The sequence below is a fragment of the Typha latifolia genome, chromosome 6 (assembly GCF_019914945.1).
Source record: "Typha latifolia isolate L0001 chromosome 6, TyphaL0001v2, whole genome shotgun sequence".
Classification (NCBI taxonomy): Eukaryota; Viridiplantae; Streptophyta; class Magnoliopsida; order Poales; family Typhaceae; genus Typha; species Typha latifolia.
The window spans coordinates 2,326,512-2,339,787 of NC_133091.1; the positions used below are offsets into that span (position 1 = coordinate 2,326,512).

Genomic DNA, 13,276 nt, shown 5'->3' on the forward strand with positions numbered 1-13,276 from the left:
CCGCCCATCATGGATTCACGTATGCATCGAGCAATGTGTGGTTTAAGTCTCGTCGACCCAATGGTCTTTGACCTGACTACTATGATTGAAGAATAATACAATCTGTTTCAGTTTCCACCATTTTACAATAATTGACAAGTCCAAACGAAAAAAATTTCCAAGAAAGGGAATTTTTTTTATGTCTATAATAATTTGATAGAAAGTTCCGAATATCAACCATAATATATACAATGGGTGGGATTCAAATCTACAACCCCGTCGTAGATAGATACAACCGTATCTAACTCTCACGTCAAATAGATTATAATAAGCACAAACGATATGTGTATAACACTTTAATAGAAAGTTTATTAGTTATCAACCATAATATATAAGAGGGGGAGGGGAGGGGAGGGATTCAAAATTACAACCCCATAATAAATAGATACAACCCAACTATTGAGTTATAATGGCTTCATATTTCATTTTAATGTATAAGTTAGATTTCAATAGAAAAATATAGGTAGGAGAATCTAACGATTTTTTTTTAGATAAAGAGTTTAGAAGTTAATTATAAGTTAGACATTGCTAGTCCTTCCTAATATATAAGTTTAAATACTGCTAACTCTCATAAAAATATATCATAAATAGATCAAGAGGCACAATAAGTCAAAACGAGTACGCTTGCATTCACAACCTCATACTATATACTATAAGTAGGTACACTCTTACTGTGGATCCAAGAAAATTAGAAATTCTCAATATATATTTTGTTTCATTAAGAGAGATGGAAAACATATGGATTAACTAGTAGCTAGGGGTATAATAAACAAGGCTTGAAATTATTTTTAAGCCTAAGTTTTTCACATCGGCTCTACTTAGCTCAAATAGAGTTGAGCTCGAGCCAAGTCAAAGTTGAGCCCGAGCTTAAATCAAGCTTATTTTTATAATGAACTCAAGTCGAGATCTAGCTTAGCTCGAAATTCAACTTGAGCACATAAATTTATTTAGGCACGGCAAAGCTAGCCTGAGCAACTTGTTTATTTTGACATCCCTACTAGTAGCAAAATGATATAAGCTCTTATTTACTTTGAGTGTGGGAGACTCAAAACTTAGTCATGGATCTCTAATTAAGTTCATTAACTAAATATATTTTTTATTTATTTTTAACCAAGTTTACTCTCTAATAAAAATAAATAAATTTTAGACAAATTCAAATTAATTCTAATTTTATTTTTGACATGATTCTCTCTCCCCTCTTTCACAGATGACTCGCAAAAAACTCCTAAAAAATATTGATATACACCGATGAAAAAATTAAAATTTTATTATTTATTATAATTTACTAATAGATTTAACATGAGTTTAAAATATCTGACTTGCATTTATAATTTATATATTTAGTAATAAATTTAGAACTATTAGGATGACACATATTTTATAAATTTAATAATAATATTTTAAACTAATAGTTAGTGATATAAACGAGCTTGCTCGAGCTAAGCTAAACTAATCCTAAGTCAAACTCGAGTATAAAACAAGACGAATTTAAGTCAAGCTAGACCAAGCCAAGTTTAAAATTAGGCGTATCTTTGGCTCAAGCTTGGAACCGAGTCGAGCCCGAGCAGCTTGTCAATTTTAATACCTTTACGAATAACAAACTAGTATAAACTCTTATTTATTTTGAGTTTAGGAGGGGTCCTTGAACTTAGTTATGGATCTCTAACCAAGTTCCAAATATCTTTTTTTTTTTAAATTTCTAACCAAGCTTACTTTCCAATAAATAAAATATAATATAAATTTAAATTAATTCCGATCTTATTTTTGATATAATTTAAATCTATCAATTTCATATATATCTTCTTTCTCACCTCTCTTCCAAAAAAATGTATATTTTTTAATTAAAAATAGCTCCTCTTTCACGGTGGCACGCAAAAAATCTTGAAAAACAATATTACGTACACACCGGTGAAAAAACTAAAATTTCTTATTTAATGTAACTTATAAGTTTAATATGGGTTTTAAATTGCTGAATTGCATTTATATTTTATTTGGTATTATAAGCATTAAACATACTCAATATACGTTAGAAATAAATATTTTGTTTAGCTTTTATGTTACATCAAAATAATAATTGTATTTTTATTTTAAATTTTCTGTCATCTATCTCTAATTCTCCTAATTTCATAAAAATTATAGAGTGGTTGCGGACTTGTGAGCTTTTAAATCTGTAATAATTTATTTTTTTAAATAAATTTTGCAACACAAATAATTCTTAGAAAATATTTAAAAACTAATATCAAAAAACTAATATAGCTTATACACGGGCTTATTATTTTAGAAAATAGTAATCTTACACTATTAATTTAAAAAATATTAATATTATATTATTTAAAAAAAGATAAATATTAAAAAGAATAATAATCTTACATGCATGTTTTGTAAGCCGGTTAATGGCTTACATGGCTACTACGAAAATGCTCTCAAATTGATAATTTAAAATTTTTATTGATAAAAGTATATTCTAAAATCTTATCATCAAAGTCAAAAGGTTAATTATATATATATATATATATATATAATTTTTTCTTCTCCAAAACTAATATTTTCCTTTTCATTTTTTAATATCATATTAAAAATAATAATTATATTGTAGTCCAATTCATAAATAAACACCATATTTTCTTAGCATGGTTCAAATTACCTAATCAAACAGAGCTAACTATTCATGTACAGTAGCTAAACTTAAACCAAACACACCTGATAAACAGTATTGCCGCAATAATAATACTTAATTAAAACACTATGCTACTATGCTGCAGAAGATCTATCTGCCTGACTACCTCCATGTGGAAGTGCACGTTACTCCATTACAGTCCACGCGATCCGGAATAATAAGTTACCAGTTGCATTCTGATATGATATATCTAAAATTATGATATAGATCCATGAATTACCCTTCTGTTATCAACTCAGTTGTCTAGCAATACGTAGCAGCCGTAAATTGATGAAATGCAATATGCAGCCATATGGATCAGGCCCAATTAGTGGGTAACATTATATATATATATATATATTTTTATTTTTTATTTAATAAAAATATTTATTTTCGGTACATAAATTAAACATATAGTTTACTTTTATCGAATCCATAAACCTTTTATTATTGGTGGGTGGGTACGCATATAATGTTACACCTTTAGAACGGCCCTATAATAAAGCGTTAGCACTAAACATTAAAGAATTTAATAGATGACGAATCCTACAAAGTCGGCGATCGAGATCTGCCACCAATTAGCTGCCAACTTCGAAGCGTTTATATTAGAAAAGAAAAATGCTACAACCAATTCAACGCGGTTGCCCATCTCACCGGTTTTGAGGACCTTTTTAATTTTTGGCAAATCAAACCCTATGTTTTCACTATTTTATTTATTACTATTTGACTTTGAGGATTTTGCAATCTAACCCTTTTTTTTCTTATAATTTTCAAATGACATCCTTAATTAAGTAAACGCAATTTGTAGAGTTATATAAACTATAAATCTGGGTTTATGGTAGTTATTGGAAGTAATAGAGAGTGTTGTATACAAATTATAGTAAAATAAAATTCTCAACGAAAGGTTGTTAATTGGGAAGTGATGAAAATATAGGGTATTATTTGAGAATATAGGGTATAAGTAAAAGAAAACTACAACCTATATATATTATATATATATATCTCAAACTGTCAAACTGCATCCATGCTGCTCTTTGGCCCACTTTTTCGCCTAGTGATGTTAAATTTTATAGTGTATTTCGCAACTGCTACCAGTGCGTTAGGGAGATAAACAGGGCAGAAAGTGTGTGCATTAGAGAGAGAGAGAGAGAGAGAGATACGTAGGGGGGGAGAGAGAGTCAGAGAGGTAGAGGCATGGAGAGGTATCTAAATAATAACTTCGACATCCCGGCGAAGAATCCCTCGGTGGAGGCGCAGCGGAAGTGGCGCGAAGCCTTGAAGCTCATCAAGAACTCCCGGCGCCGCTTCCGCATGATCCCCGACATCGACAAGAAGATCCAAGACCAGGAGAAGCGCCAAAAGATCCAGGTATTTCTCCACCATCCTCTTAATTCCTATCGTTAATGCAATTATTATTATTATTACCAACAGTAACATTTTTCGCAATTTGGGAGAATTTGATCTCCTACTTCGATCCGTTAACCGGGGGGTGACCGTATTTGTTTTCGTCCTCGGAAGTTTCCACGAAGGTTCATCTGGTACATCAAAATTGACTCCGACGGCGGGTATTTTAATATTTTCATTCTGTTAACTTTTAACTAAAGCTGGCATTTTTGATAAGGATCATCTTGAAATGGACCGCAAGCGTCGCAATCTGAGTGATTTCTTTTTTATTTTATTAAGATGCTCGGATGTGTTTGAATTGGGCGTTATCTTTTGATTCGTTCACGAGTCCGATTCTATTCGTCGCCTCACCTTTTTGAATCACTTTTTTTGTTTCACGGATTAGGCAATAGACAGTTGCTACATTTTACGATTCGGTACTTCTGAAATTATATTGGCACAATGCCATCCTGTATGAAAAGTTACTATGAACATGAGTTTTGATTCCTTTCACAAGATAAAAGGCAGTAACTCTTTTTTAGTTGATAATCGCGATAAATGAATGAATACTAGGCTTACGAACCTATTCAAGCTATAGTTCTATTTTCAAGCTTGGGTCAAATATATCCCAAATCAGTTGCTCCATAGTTGTCAAAACATTAGACTAAGTTTCATTCCCTTAGGACTTTTTCTTCTCTTATGGAACATCATGCTCTTTAGTTGTCTCAATGCCGCGTGCCAGTAGTAGAACACGAGGCTCATCTCTTTTAGTTCTTTTTCCTACTGTGAGATACTCTAAAAGGGAAAGCACTTCATGGTTGAACTATTTTGCCATCTTTTAAAGTCGTCCTTCCTTTTAGTTCCATTTCATTTGTGGAAGTTGTGCCCTTAACAACACATGATAAGTTAATCCTCTGCCTTTTTTAATGGTTTCCAGTACGGAAAGCACATATACTTCTTGACAGAAAGCTAAGCCTAGAAATGAAGATTTAATGTCACAGTCAGAATTCTCTTTTCTTGATGAATTGCACTTGTTGATCATGCACAATTAGTAATATTACAGGAAAGCTAACTACGTTGATACGAAGATTATAACAGAAAATAATCATTAGGAGGGTTGCTGTTTGCTCAGGACCTACTTAATATATCAGTTCTTTTGGAACCAATGAGAAATGTGTATACTTGAACCAGGATGGATATGATAGATATGTAACTACTGATTTTTTTCTTAAACAAAAGCAAATTCTCAGGAGAGAAATAAGTGAGAAGAAGGGAAAAGATAAGGAACAAGATAAAAGGAGATATACCAGAAAACCGAATTCATTTATAATTAGTGTAGTTACTCATGAAAAACCTGAGCTTCACATATTGACAGAAGGCAGTTCAATGGAAAGACCCTAAGTAGATTTTCTTTTTGAAGTCCCACTGAACTACTAAATAAGGAAATTAAAGGAGTATTTTTCGAGGTAAATATTCACCTTTCAGTATCATAAACAGTTCTAACTCCTTGTAGTTTTATTTTTAACCAATGATTGCCTTATAAGCCCTATATTAAGAAGAGGCCATGTAGGATTACATTATCCCGGTTAGCCACTTAGCCTGTTAGTTAAATTTTATTATGGTGATACATCTGCTCCTTACTAAGTCTAAATATTAAGAATACTAGCAAATCAAGGTCTTCCCATGAGGTTTGGTGCCTCCAAATGCGTCTTTGAATCTGATTATTTATCAGGATGGCTCCTCTTGAATTTGAGTATACAACTGTTACCTTCATGTTTTTAGTCATCTTGATATTTAAAAAATTGTTTGTAAGTGGTCACTACTGACAATGGTTTGTATGATGCCAAAACTTGTGATATTGAAAGATGCTAGGTCCTCTAAGTCTCACTGATATCTCTGATGTGCATAAGAAAGCTAGAGTTACATCGTTTCCTTTATTTATTTATTTTTCCTTCTTCCACCAGGAAAAAATTCGGGTTGCTCTCTATGTTCAACAGGCTGCAATACATTTCATTGATGGTATGATTTTCATCCACAGCTCTCTTTATGTCTTTATTCTTTGTTTTCTCATTAGTTGTTACCTGATTGTTTTTTAATGTCAATACTTCTCTTTGTGCAGCTGCCACTAAAAAAGATTATCAACTATCCAAAGAAGTTGTTGAAGCAGGATTTTATATCAGCCCAAATGAACTGGCGTCCATTGTTAGTAAACATGATATGACTGGTTTGAAGAGGCACGGGGGAATTGATGGGATATCAAGGAAAATTTGTGCTTCCTTAAAGGATGGTATTAGGATGAGTGATTTATCTATGAGACAGAACATTTATGGTTTCAACAAGTATGATGAGAAACCTTCTAGAAACTTTTGGATGTTTGTGTGGGATGCCCTGCATGACTTGACTCTTATCATTCTTATGATATGTGCATTATTATCTGTAGTAGTTGGTCTTGCTACTGAAGGTTGGCCAAAGGGTATGTACGATGGGCTGGGTATCATACTCAGTATATTCTTGGTTGTTATAGTTACTGCAGTCAGTGACTATAAGCAGTCACTACAGTTTAAGGAGTTAGACAAGGAAAAGAAAAAGATATTTATTCATGTGACTAGAGATGGTAGTAGACAAAAGATCTCGATCTATGATTTGGTAGTTGGTGATGTTGTGCATCTGTCAATAGGAGATCAGGTACCAGCTGATGGGCTGTTTATATCTGGCTATTCTCTATTAATAGATGAATCCAGCTTGTCTGGTGAAAGCGAGCCAGTATATATTTCTCAAGAAAAGCCTTTTCTTCTGGCAGGGACTAAAGTACAAGATGGATCAGCTAAAATGCTTGTGACTTCTGTTGGTATGCACACTGAGTGGGGAAGGTTAATGGGAACTTTGAGTCAGGGAGGAGAGGATGAGACACCTTTGCAGGTTAAGTTAAATGGTGTTGCAAACATCATAGGACAGATAGGTCTGCTGTTTGCTGGCTTAACATTTTTAGTCTTATTAACGAGGTTCTTGGTGGACAAGGCCACACATGGTGGTTTGCTGAATTGGTATCCAAAGGATGCATTGGCCATACTTAATTACTTTGCAATAGCAGTAACTATAATTGTTGTAGCAGTTCCTGAAGGGTTGCCTTTGGCTGTGACTTTGAGTCTTGCATTTGCTATGAAGAAGTTAATGGATGACAAGGCACTAGTTCGGCATTTATCAGCATGTGAAACAATGGGATCAGCTAGTTGCATTTGTACAGACAAAACAGGAACTTTGACAACTAACCACATGGTCGTTGATAAGATATGGATCTGTGAGGTATCAAAATCATTTAGCAGTAATGAGCCTGTTGAAGACCTAAATGCTGTGATTGCTGAAGAGGTTTTAAGCATCCTTTTACAGTGCATTTTTGAGAATACTAGTTCAGAGGTTGTGAGAGGGAAAGATGGTAAAAACAACATTTTGGGTACACCAACTGAAGCAGCATTACTGAATTTCGGCTTGATGTTGGAAGGAGACCGTGATGCTCAACATAGGTTGTGCACGAAGCTAAAGGTGGAGCCTTTCAATTCAGTAAAGAAGAAGATGTCTGTGCTGGTTCAATTACCTGGTGGAGGGTTCCGTTCCTTCTGCAAAGGTGGCTCAGAAATTATCTTGCAGATGTGCGACAAGATTATTGACGGCGAAGGAAATAGCATTCCCTTATCAGAAGTGCAGGAAAAGAATGTCTTGGACGTCATCAATAACTTTGCTTCAGAAGCCTTAAGAACACTTTGCTTTGCCTTCAAGGATATGGATGAAGCTAATTATGGGGAAGACATTCCTAATAGTGGTTATACATTAATAGCAGTTTTTGGCATTAAGGATCCAGTGCGTCCTGGAGTCAGGGACGCTGTTAAGACGTGCATAGCTGCTGGTATTACAGTGCGAATGGTAACTGGGGATAACATAAATACAGCTAAAGCTATAGCCAAGGAGTGTGGTATATTAACAGATGATGGTTTGGCAATAGAAGGACCAGAATTTCGCTGCAAGAGCCCTGAGGAGATGAAGGATTTGATACCAAAGATTCAGGTTTTTCTTTTTATTTTTCATTCATTTTTATTATTGAATAAATGAAGCAGTACTAGTGTATTATTTTATTTACTTTTACACAAGTTACTACCATGTTCAGGTAATGGCTCGGTCTTTGCCGTTGGATAAACATACATTAGTAACAAACTTGAGAAGTATGTTTCGTGAGGTTGTTGCCGTGACTGGTGATGGCACGAACGATGCTCCAGCATTGCATGAGTCAGATATTGGACTTGCTATGGGTATTGCAGGCACAGAGGTACTACTTGCATCTGGCTTTTAAGACAGACCTTATTTGTGCAGTGTGCCTTGTATTATGTCTGTAATTAGCATGCCTTTCTTGATATTCCTACAGAATGCCAATGATCGTAAAGAATTCTACTTATTCTACAAGACCAATTCTGACGGATGTGAGACATAAAAGAAATTTTTAGTCCTAATCCTCCATAATTGATGATTGCAATTGATCTTACAAGTGGATTCATGTTTCTGTAATGAAATTTTTACTTGTTTCATGCTCATGCCATTTTATCTCCAAGTATCCTGGTCACTGAGTCCTATATTATGTTCTGATGGACAGAAATAACTTTTTGGGATACTTAAAGAGACATCATTATTTATTGGAATGAGTAGGAATTCATTAGTGGGAGGGCTACCAGGGTCGGGAACTTGAATGATATAGGTTAGGCTCTATGTATAATGCATTCATAAAGGTCGCTCTCTTTTTATTTAAATTATGTGGAAGGGCTACCAGGGGCTGGAACTGGGTTGATATAGGTTAGGCTCTAGCTCTATGTAATGTTATTATACAGACTGCTCCTCTTCTATATCAATTAAGTATTTAAGTGGTACACTTTCCAGTATAGCTATAACATATTGTAAAAGCTGGTCATATTAAAACAGTATGATGTAGAGATGTAAGAAGGACGTCTACAAGTGGAGCAGCAGTGCATTCTACAATGTACTGGTAAAGGAAAATCTTCTATTTGGAGCAATATCCTTGATTTTGTCAGTAAGTTATGCAAACTTTCAGAGACATAGTACACTTTACACCTCTTTTTATAGGATGGGTTTTACATATGTTGCAGTAAGCATCATAAATGTGCTCATATTTCTAATTTGGCACAAAATTTTCTTCTTGAGCCTACAACTCCTCACTTCAAACTCTCTGCATCTTATCACAAATTTTACAATGTCATGAGATGCATACGATCTCAATCATAACCTTTATCAATCATTTTATCTAATGCCAATAATCCCAGTTAAAATGGATGAATCTTATACCTCAATGAACTAATTATCATTTTAAAGTATTTTAAGCATTCTTTCCTTCTCCCATGTATAGCCTTCATAATATGGAGCTCTTTAGGGAGTTCCTGTCCGAAAACTGAGAAAGTTCAATCACATTTGAACTCTAGAGGAGTAGTTGTAAATTTGTAATCAATGTCAAAAAGTCACATTTCCTTGAGAATAATGTGAAAATTTAAATCTTGTTTATCAGTTCCCTTTTGTTAGTTTTGCAGTTCTAGATGCCCTCAATTATCGTTAAGCAGCAATAGCCCTATGGATATCCAAGACAATTAGGAAGTAGTGATTAGTTTTTTTTTCAGTAATTGGAGTATGAGCTGTAGCTTTTAGGGATAGCTTATGCCACGCTAGGAAAATGTTTTCTAGCATGTACTGTAGTGCCAGAATTGTTAGTACTGGGCAATGACTGACCTTGCCAGCTAAATCATCACATTTTCTTTAATACCTATCTATTATAACTATGACTGCATTCTGACTTTTCCCACTTTCTAATCCCAACTTAAAAGCATACTTAATCATTTGCTGAACAGCCTCTTTCTTCTCTTTTGACATGCATGTACTATGTTAGGGGGTTGAAATTTGTAACCGCATATCGTGATCAAGTGATAAATTTGTAAAGCTTGAGTAACGATTTATATGTTGCCACAGAAATGATATAGCCAATTATATAATATGTTATCCTTGTTGGAAGCTTCAGTTGAGTGTTTAAATATTTGATTATTTGTCTGGGTTGCAATATCATCATAGCTATCTCTTTTCGTTTGGGTGAACCTTTTTAAAGTGGATGCTTTTCTTTGAAACTAGCAGTGTTGCTATGTTATCCATTAATATATAGGTTTTGGGGTTGAAGCTGCAAACACTAATGAGAGCTTCCATTGACACACAGGTTGCAAAAGAGAGCGCCGATGTCATTGTACTGGATGACAACTTCACAACAATAATAAATGTGGCCAGATGGGGTCGTGCGGTTTACATTAATATCCAAAAGTTTGTGCAGTTCCAATTGACTGTTAATGTGGTTGCTCTAATTGTCAACTTTGTCTCAGCATGCATAACAGGTATTGGGTGTTCCTAACATGATTTTTTTGTTGCAATGCTTTAATGGGTTCTGTCAAGTAAATATTTGTTGCCTCTCCCCTCACTGCAATCTATATAGTCATCACTTTTTATGCAACTCCCAGGTAATGCTCCTCTGACTGCTGTACAGCTACTTTGGGTCAATATGATCATGGATACCCTTGGTGCTTTAGCCTTAGCAACAGAGCCCCCAAATGATGAAATGATGCAACGTCCACCAGTCGGACGGGGAGTGAGTTTTATAACTAGGACTATGTGGAGAAATATCCTTGGACAGAGTTTGTATCAGCTAGTTATACTGGGAGTTCTCATGTTCTCTGGAAAGAGGATTCTGAATATGAAGGGTCCAGATGCTGATTCTACTATCAACACACTCATATTCAACTCATTTGTGTTTTGCCAAGTAAGCATTGGAAACAACTTCCTTGAGCATCGAACAATTTGAATCTACATCTTCCAAAGATAGAAACTAATTTATTTGTATGTCCAAATGGATAGGACTTGTTTGACTTCAAGTTCTATTAATTTAAATATTTATTTTCTTGTTTTCTATTGGTCTGTTTCATTATCTGGAACACGTTTGACATGACTTCTATTTTAGATTTAATAAATCGAACCGTATAACTTGTCTTGTTAGAACCTTAAAGGAAGGGAAAAGGCATTAAATTTGAATCCAGTAAGAAAAAGAAATCGACCCGGTAACAGTGGAACTCTCATTTTTGAGGGATTCCAAATATTTAAATAAAATAATTTTAAAGCGTGGAACAAGAATGACAAAGTGGCGGGCATAAAAGTTTGTGCTTTGATTTCGAGTCCTGAAATCAAACGTTAAGGTGAGAAACAATAAAATAGGAGTTCTTTCAAAAGCACTAGGTGTTTGTGTAGATTAGCATTTTCTATATAGGTTTCTGTGATACCTGTGAAATCTCATGTATAGTGCAAATGATCAGAATCAGGAAGCCAAAAACAGATAGCTCCCTCAATAAAATTTTTGCCTTGAATTCTGTCCAATTTGGTTCCCATACCATCAGATGCATCACACATGCCTGATGTCGGTTAAATAGTTACATAAAAAGGTTTTCTTAAGTTACACATGCCTGATGTTTGTATATCTGATTTCTTTACTCTACATTATGACATAGATGTACTATCCTTTTGAATGGAAAGTGATATTAGACATTTTGTATCAGGTATTCAATGAAATAAATAGTCGGGAGATGGATAAGATCAATGTCTTCCGCGGAATTTTGAGCAACTGGGTCTTTGTTGCCATTATAACTGCTACTGTCATATTCCAAGTGATAATTGTCGAATTCCTCGGCACTTTTGCAAGCACCGTACGACTGACTTGGGAACGCTGGTTGCTCAGTGTTGTTCTTGGGTCCATTAGCATGATTGTTGCTGTTGTATTGAAGTGCATTCCAGTCGAATCAGGCAAGATCAATGATCAACCTAATGGTTACAAACCAATCCCTAATGGTCCAGACGGGGTATAGAATGGCTTGACCAGTTGAGCAGTACTTTAGATCTGCTGGGATTGAATCAAATTTATTACAAGTAAATTTCTTTCTATCTAAACTGCAGAGATATGCTTTGGAATACTAAAGTTGGAGATCAACAATTCCCATCAATATTCGATCTTCAATTTACTCCCCTATTTGTTTTGTCTTTTGATACGTGACATGTACAATTAAAACTGCATGACATCCTTGCTATTTGAACTTCAGAGGAATTTTGCTAATTTCTTGTAAATTGCTCCCTCCTTAGTACGGTAAATATTTCATCATGTGCATATATATATAGGCTGATGCACCGGTCCTGCTTTGGTAGTCTCAGATGCTACTGCAGAAAGATCAAGTTCATCAATTTTGATTTTATAATGATCAAATGAATTCCTAGTTATTATTGGCTCTTCTCGATTATTTTTCAAATATTCGCTGACCTATTGAATGAGGAATATCATTGTTTCTCCTTTTGGCTTTACATTGTGTCCTTATCTTTTAGATCTTTTGTAGTTTGAATTGATATATCACATTGCTTTTTTACTCCTAGAGCATTTCAGTCAGATTCAGTGCAGGCAAAGTAAGAGAAAATTGACTCCTTTTTTAAGCTACCTGAGTCAATCCATGGAATGCGAGATCCAGGAAAGGGGTTCCTTTTGTGTGGCAATCAGGTCACCAAAAGCGCCAAAGATACTGGTATTCAAGGGCAATACGCCCACAGAGCACAGAGCTTTATCAAAAATCACTGTCAATATCTTTTATGCCTTAAAATTAGTTCTTCATTGTGATGAATGCTATGGATTAAAATTGAGGTTAAATGGCACACTTCATTTCAATAGCTTCTGGTTTTCATCACTATAATTAACAGTATGTAATGAGGTTATTATAATTGTTCATTATACGAATATTGAAAAAGAAATGACAGGTATTGAGCTTGACATCTACTGCCTATTGGTATAGAAAAATATTGTGCCTTGTTACTATATTTTGTGATAATATTTCTTTCTCGGATAAATTCAAAGTTGTAAGTTCCTATTAAACCCCGAACCTGCCAGTACTGCCTCCTTTTCATCCTATTATGATTTTTTTTTCTGCTGAGAAAAATATTGGATATCAAAGGAGGCAGTTGATGTATAAATGGTCAGATGGTTCGTCTTCACCTTAGCACCCTTAAAAGTGTAGCCTTGTTGAATATCAAAGCGTTCCACTGACACTCTTAACATCAGCAGCTTATATATCAGTAAGATAGTAA

General features: G+C 34.5%; 1 protein-coding gene across 3 annotated transcripts; it reads left to right on the plus strand.

Moving 5' to 3' along the window:
• The first annotated feature begins 3,715 nt into the window (after positions 1-3,715).
• LOC140791250 (probable calcium-transporting ATPase 8, plasma membrane-type) lies at positions 3,716-12,357 on the plus strand. Of its 3 annotated transcripts, none has more exons than XM_073141712.1 (7): positions 3,716-4,063; positions 6,043-6,097; positions 6,198-8,137; positions 8,238-8,396; positions 10,332-10,503; positions 10,627-10,925; positions 11,713-12,357. In XM_073141712.1, the coding sequence occupies exons 1-7, from the start codon at positions 3,890-3,892 to the stop codon at positions 12,016-12,018; spliced, it is 3,105 nt and encodes a 1,034-aa protein (XP_072997813.1). In that variant the 5' UTR covers positions 3,716-3,889; the 3' UTR covers positions 12,019-12,357. The 3 variants fall into 3 exon arrangements, with proteins under 3 accessions (XP_072997813.1, XP_072997815.1, XP_072997816.1); XM_073141714.1 differs by lacking the exon at positions 3,716-4,063 and adding an exon at positions 4,145-4,260; XM_073141715.1 differs by lacking the exon at positions 3,716-4,063 and adding an exon at positions 4,169-4,233.
• Positions 12,358-13,276: the final 919 nt, after the last annotated feature.